General features: G+C 40.3%; 2 protein-coding genes across 3 annotated transcripts; one reads left to right on the top strand and one right to left on the bottom strand.

The window, feature by feature from the left end:
* The first annotated feature begins 813 nt into the window (after positions 1-813).
* On the top strand, positions 814-4,076 carry LOC114819684 (BTB/POZ and MATH domain-containing protein 2-like). Of its 2 annotated transcripts, none has more exons than XM_029089202.2 (4): positions 814-1,523; positions 2,231-2,579; positions 3,119-3,395; positions 3,662-4,076. In XM_029089202.2, exons 1-4 carry the CDS (start codon positions 1,096-1,098, stop codon positions 3,838-3,840), a joined length of 1,233 nt encoding a protein of 410 aa, XP_028945035.1. In that variant the 5' UTR covers positions 814-1,095; the 3' UTR covers positions 3,841-4,076. The 2 variants fall into 2 exon arrangements, with proteins under 2 accessions (XP_028945035.1, XP_028945036.1); XM_029089203.2 differs by having other exon boundaries at positions 832-1,520.
* Positions 4,077-4,371: 295 nt separating this feature from the next.
* On the bottom strand, positions 4,372-6,364 carry LOC114819683 (aspartic proteinase 36-like). The gene has a single exon (XM_029089201.2). The coding sequence runs from the start codon at positions 5,876-5,878 to the stop codon at positions 4,460-4,462; it is 1,419 nt and encodes a 472-aa protein (XP_028945034.1). The 5' UTR covers positions 5,879-6,364; the 3' UTR covers positions 4,372-4,459.
* Between the last annotated feature and the right edge of the window lie 373 nt (positions 6,365-6,737).

Here is a 6,737-nt window from a genome sequence, read left to right as displayed (position 1 = left end):
GTCTGCAAAGTGTATTAATGTTTATGTTGGTGAACATTTTTTTTTTGGTGACATTGCAAAGTGTATTATTATTGTATAAACAATATGAACAAAATATAAAGACAAAAAACTAATAGTATTTTTGTAATCTCTTATGCTATTCATAAATATCAAACAAATCGATTGTTCATTATAAATATTTTACTTGTTATCAAATTCACAAAAAACTAATAGTATTTTTGTAATCTCTTATGCTATTCATAAATATCAAACAAATCGATTGTTCATTATAAATATTTTACTTGTTACCAAATTCATCAATTGGTTTGATAGTAACGGATGGCTAAATAATGTCCAACATAATGATTTTTTACATATATCATCTTTAAATGATGATAAAAAGAACCAACATTTACAATTATTATATCCGTATAAAAATATGTTGATCATAAATAGAAGAAGAAGAAGAAAATGGAAGAACAAGTCAGTTTCCATTGGAAGAGACGACCATTATCTAAACAAGAAATGCCCTTGAACGCGAGAAATTTTTTATTGTGATCAGAACAAGAATAATACACTATGTGTTTTTATGGAAGTAGTGAGAAATTTTATTTTATAAGTTATTAATTTTTTAATACACATATCCCACAATTTATATAGTGATACATAATGTACCAGTATGCGTACTGAAAAATCTCTCCTTGGGCGCAAAGCGCTGGATGGTGATGGTGACGTGGGTTAATGAGAACGCGAGTTGATTAACGATTACGTAGGTCGGCAAGTGCCGCAGCCGCTTTCTTTTTTTTTCTCCGTGAATAATAATTCACGGGTCGGAAAAAACAAACTATAAAAAAAACACCTTCACAAGCATCATTGTCTTCCACTTGTCACACACTCTCTCTCTCTCCTCTCTCACAGGTTGTGAAGCCCTGCAAATTCACCTTCGAGAAACGAAACCCTAGATTCCCCATCACTTTCCCGTGAAAATCTTCAGGAAAAGATTGAATCTTTCTCTATCCTAAAGTCCCAAATCTCTCATTTCCGCATCCAATTTTATCCGAATTCCACATTTCTCATTAAACCCCAGATCTCAAATCCAAGTAATTCAATTGGGTGATGGGTAGGGTTCTCATAGAAACCTCCAGGCCCTCGTCGTCTTCGTCTTCCCCAGCCTCTTCGCCGCCTCCGACCACCACCGCATCGACGTCGATCACCGAGACCGTCAACGGGACCCACCATTTCAAGATCAACGGCTATTCGCTGTCCAAGGGGATTGGGATTGGGAAGTACATAGCGTCCGATACGTTTAATGTGGGTGGGTTTTCGTGGGCCATCTATTTCTACCCGGACGGCAAGAGCGTTGAGGACAATGCCGCCTACGTCTCGCTGTTCATCGCGCTTGCGAGCGAAGGAGCCGATGTGAGAGCGCTGTTCGAATTGACGCTTTTGGATCAGAGCGGGAACGAGAGGCACAAGGTGCATAGCCATTTCGGGAGGACATTGGATAGCGGTCCGTACACGCTCAAGTATCGCGGAAGCATGTGGTGGGTTTGCCCAATTTTCGAGTTCTTGGTTTATTGTGTATTTGTGGGAATCTTGCTTTTCTGAGTTCTTTCTTTTGTGATGAAAGTGTATTGCTGTATGCTAGTTGGTAACTTTGGTTTTCCATGTTTGTTTTCTGAAAAAAAAGAAGCGTGGTTCAATTGTTCTCGGTTGGCTCTGATTGTTGCAGTCGATGTGAAATATATCGAAAACTGGCCATTTTGATTAAGAAATGTGAAGCAATCAGTTGACGTGGGGGTTGAAAAGTTTTGATTGCTTTTCTTTGGCTTGTCAAAACGTTAGAATTTGTGTATGAAATATCTATAATTTGATTTCTATGTGGTGGATCTTGAGTTATGTTCTTCGGTGTATGGGTAAAGGTAGGAATGAACATGCAAATCATGCAAATCTGTTTCAGGCGCTTAGAGAATAAATTCACTGTTTTTGTTAATCATGTTAATGCTCCATTTGCTGTTTAAAGTAACTGCCCGGGAGTGTGATTGATTACTTCTTTTGATGCCGTGAATGTATTAGATAGCAATGTAATGTGAAAAGAATATAATGGTCGCAAATCTGTCCAATAGTATCAATCATGTCGTGTGATGTTCACGGATCTAGCTTAATTTTAGCTCTCTGTATTATTTATGGTTTCCATTTTTATAATAGTTTACGTGTAGCAACAATTTAATGGTTTCTTTGGATGCTGCAGGGGTTACAAACGTTTTTTCAAAAGAACTTCTCTGGAGACATCAGACTACCTTAAAGATGATTGCCTATCAGTTAACTGTATGGTTGGCGTTGTGAAGTCACATACACAGGGACCAAAAATTTACTCTATACCAATTCCACCATCCAGCATGGTCCATCAGTTTGGCAAGCTACTGGAAACCGGAAAGGGAACTGATATTAGTTTTGAAGTTGACGAGGAGATTTTCTCTGCTCACAAGTTGGTACTAGCAGCTCGATCACCTGTATTCTGGGCCCAACTATTTGGTCCTATGAAAGATCAGAATACTTGTTGCATAAAAGTTGAGGACATAGAGGCTCCAGTCTTCAAGGTTTGTTGCATTTCTTCTTTTCTTTGGTTACTGACACTGATAAATGTTTGCACTTAGTGTTTTAAGTTGGTTACCATATTTATTTGGTATCCATGAGTATAATCTCATGTTTACTGTGCTTTAGCTGCAATATCGCTAGCGGATTGCATGATTGATGTAAGTAATCTGTATTGCATTGCAGTAGTGATTTGTTTTGTTTGGTATTAAGTAGTATAATGTGGCCTAGCAAGAAGTAGTAAGATTCAGTTTTTCATGGGGTTTATTATGTTTTTACATGTAGTGCTTATCCTCCTTCATTAGAAATGTAAGATAGGTTGACGATGTGGTTTTCTTCTCTAATTTTGTGGTTCTTGTGATGTCATGTGAAATTTGAGAATTGGTGAATTATAACCATCCTCTTGGGACCGTTTTCATGTTTATTTTATTTGCGCTCTCCCTTTAAGTTTTCTTTACCCACCCATTGTCTGAAAGACTAATATGAAATATACAACTAGTTTCAAGCATATCCTTACCCACTCATTAATTTTGTCCTTCTGCAGGCGTTACTTCATTTTATATACTGGGACTCACTGCCTGACATAGAAGAGCTTACTGGAATTAACTCCAATGGGGCTTCCACTTTGATGGCTCAGCATCTGCTTGCAGCAGCAGATCGATATGGCTTAGACAGGCTCAGGTTGATATGTGAGGCAAATCTCTGCCAGGATGTCGCTATAAACAATGTGGCAACGACAATAGCTTTGGCAGAACAACATCACTGCTCCCAGCTGAAACCTGTGTGTCTCAGATTCATCGCAACTCCCGGAAATCTATTAGGTAGCCCATTTCTCTATGAAACTTTGTTTTACAATACTATGAAAACAAAATTTTTGTATGTAATTTGCAAAGGAAAACTGTTATCATCATGAATTCCAGATGTGATTGTCCATGATGATTATGGATGATAATTTGGTTATATGGAAGATAATTTCGTATTACTTCTGGTGTCGTTTTGGTCCTTGTGTATTCTTTGTTTAATCAATGGGTTCTGAACCGAAATGCTATGTAACTCACTAAACGATACGTAATTCTTTTTGTTGCAGGTGTGATGCAAACAGATGGTTACAAACACTTAAAGGAAAGCTGCCCATCCGTTCTGACTGAACTCCTGGAATACGTAGCTAGTGTTAGTGAGCATTCTGCATCCTCAGGCAGGCACGGAAATGAAGCTATTCTCGATGGCAGTGACATCCATGGCAGGCGGGTGAAGCAAAGGCTATAGTCAAGTGAACTTTCTAAACGTTTTCTCTGTAGACAATGGAAAAGAAGAAAGAACGAATTGAAAAGAAACAAAAAAATTGTGAGGAGAGAATAGTTCTAGGTTTAGAAATAACTGCTAGTGTTTTTAGCCTTGTGTAATTCAAAAGGATGTTGATGCCACGTTGGCTTGTAATGTGAAAGTTGTAGTACTTACTCTACTGATTGATAAAATGTAAAATTCAATTCTTTGCTTTGTAACTCTCCCTTTCTCTCTCTTAAGTGAAAGTTGTAGCAAAAATTCGTTTCTCTCATTTGAACTTCCATGCAACGAGATGCCATGATACTGTGGTGACATTTCTAGCCAAACACGTACAGCCATGTGAGAAACTAAAAGCGCAAGTCATTGCGGCATGTCCTAAGTTTGAAGAGGCTGAAATGACTTTGTGAATTTTCTCGACTTTCAGAAAGGTAAACTGATATGACAAAGCCAGCTGGTCCATTTTTTAAGGGGGAAAAAAAAAAGCAAATACACAGAATTCCAAGAGTCTTAACATGGATGTAAAATCACACAATTTCATTGATAAAATTTATGATGCAACAAAAAAGAATGAATGCTGGCCAATATTTGTTCAAGTAAAAATCTAAAACACAGCAGATATTAACAAGAAGAATGTCAATATTAATCTCCCAATTGTAAAAGTGGAAGCTGAAGAAATATTATGAGCACCAATTGTATCTTCTCCTCCTGTCTTCTCGTTCCCCACTTTGATGCTTGATGAGCAGTTGTAATCGGCCCAACCAATCGTCTGTTTCTCCAGATCATAAATCACCAGCTTGTTCGACAGCACCAAATCTCCCAGAAGCGTCATGGAGTCTCCACCTTTCGATTTCAGCCCGCTGCTCTGCCAGCCGGAACACCACACATCTTCCTTCAGCTGGAACAGATAGTCATGGGGATAAACCGTCAGGGAAGCCGAATTCTTGAAGTGGAACGTCACCGATGGAAATCCATCGTCTACATTGCTGGAAAATTGGAAGCATGAGAACTGGTCGTCAACTGTGTGCAAGTTCAAGTCAGGCTGCTTGGCTAAAACATTCTTCATCACCGGGTCGAAAACCTCTTGCGGTAGATAGGCCAGGGTTGTTCCGCTGTCGATGATCGTCCCAACATCCGAGGCAAGCTGCAGGACATCGCCTCCTACCTCAATTGCCTCCATTACAACATTGTAATGGGCCTGATTTGCCACCAACGGAGTTGTGTTGTTCACTTGGGGCTCCACAACTTCGCCAAAGGCGAAAATCCCACCTCCGCGGACATTGTCCAAACAATGTGCAAATTGTTTCTTCACCTTCCCGGAAGCAGCCAACTGGGAAAACACAGACGAATTTGCCTGCCCGAATCCGAGAATCCCATCAAGCGCCTCGGAAGTCTTTCCCAGCTGCCCGGACTGCTTAGCACCGCAACCAAACACAACACTGCCATTAGTCCCCTCATCAAATTGAATAGTGTCCTGCACAAAGTATCCGGCCGTCTCACTTCCGTCGCCATATGTCACGTCGTATTGGCAGAGCAAGTCCGGCTGGCAGCCCGGCAGTTGACCGTTGTATTTCGACGTGCAAAATTCCTGATCACAAGTAACAGAACTCGAAGTCGATGAGCTTTTCGGATCATACAATGTGAGCTTCACGCCGATGTCACTTTTCTTGGGACAGTTTGTGCAGCCTACGCAATTGACCCACAGGATATCACTCCCCGTATCCACCTGGACAAAATAGTCCTTCGACGGCGACCCAATCCCGAGCTTGGCGAAGTATAGTCCGGTTTCAGACGGATGGCCATTGCCGCCGAGCTGCAGATCCACCGCAGAAGCAGAGCCGGCGAGAATCCGGCCGTGGCGGCGGAAATCGTGGGCTTTGAGCTCGCTCAACGACCGCCCGTCACGGCCCTTGAACTTGTGGCTAACGGAGAACACCAAGTTTGCCGACGCATCGGAAAACAACGTGGAGAGAATCAGAAAACAACCCAGAACGGCGGCTCTTGAATTTTTGTGAAGATCCATCTGAAATTAAAGAAAGCAGAAATCTTTGGGGCCGGAATCGAAATTGAAAACAACCCAAAGACTCAATTTTTGGATTTTGGATTGGTGGTCCCGAATTTTGAAGCTTCTAAGATCTGGATCATTAGGATCCAGCAGGGAAAGCAGCTGGTTCTTTTGGGGGAAAACCCGGATTCGAAAACGATTCCTGGATTGGATTCTGGGGGAAAACCCGGATTCGAAAACGATTCCTGGATTGGATTCTGGGGATTTAGAGAGGTGGGTTTTGTGGGGAATTCATTGGCGAGTTAGGTGGAGAAAGAACAACAAGGTCGTCGAGGTAGGAGGGAAAGGCATGTGTAGAGAGAGAGAGAGAGAGGAGAGGGAAAGGAAGAAGAAAGACGAAGTAAAACCGCAAAGCAAGACGGCAAAGAGACGTCAGAAGACTTTGGACCGAGAGAGTTGCGCGTTTTCTTGAAGGTTGGCTTTAGCACTAATCAAACACTAATTAGGAACGAGTTCATCTCAACTTTAAACTCATATTTTAATTAATTAATTACTTTAATCAACAAATTAAGATTGACAACAAGCCAATAAAAAAAAGAGATAATAACTAAGTCAAGATCGTAATATATACAGAGTAGTTGTATACGCCAGTTCGTCTTTAACCATTCTTAATACAAGTATGGTTTGGAAAAATATTAAAATAAAATTGTAAACTACAAGTCTTATACAATAACACTTTGAGAGCTCGATTGGATGAAAAAAAATCTTATATATCCAGTTGTCACGCTTTAATTGATCTTTAGCTGCCGGTTATCGAGTTAGTTGAGTTTTTCTTTAAGCTATTGAGTTGGAAGTGTTTTTTTTTTTTTTTTTTTAA

This window comes from Malus domestica, chromosome 11, assembly GCF_042453785.1.
Source record: "Malus domestica chromosome 11, GDT2T_hap1".
Classification (NCBI taxonomy): domain Eukaryota; kingdom Viridiplantae; phylum Streptophyta; class Magnoliopsida; order Rosales; family Rosaceae; genus Malus; species Malus domestica.
This window is presented reverse-complemented; position numbering and strand designations above follow the sequence as displayed.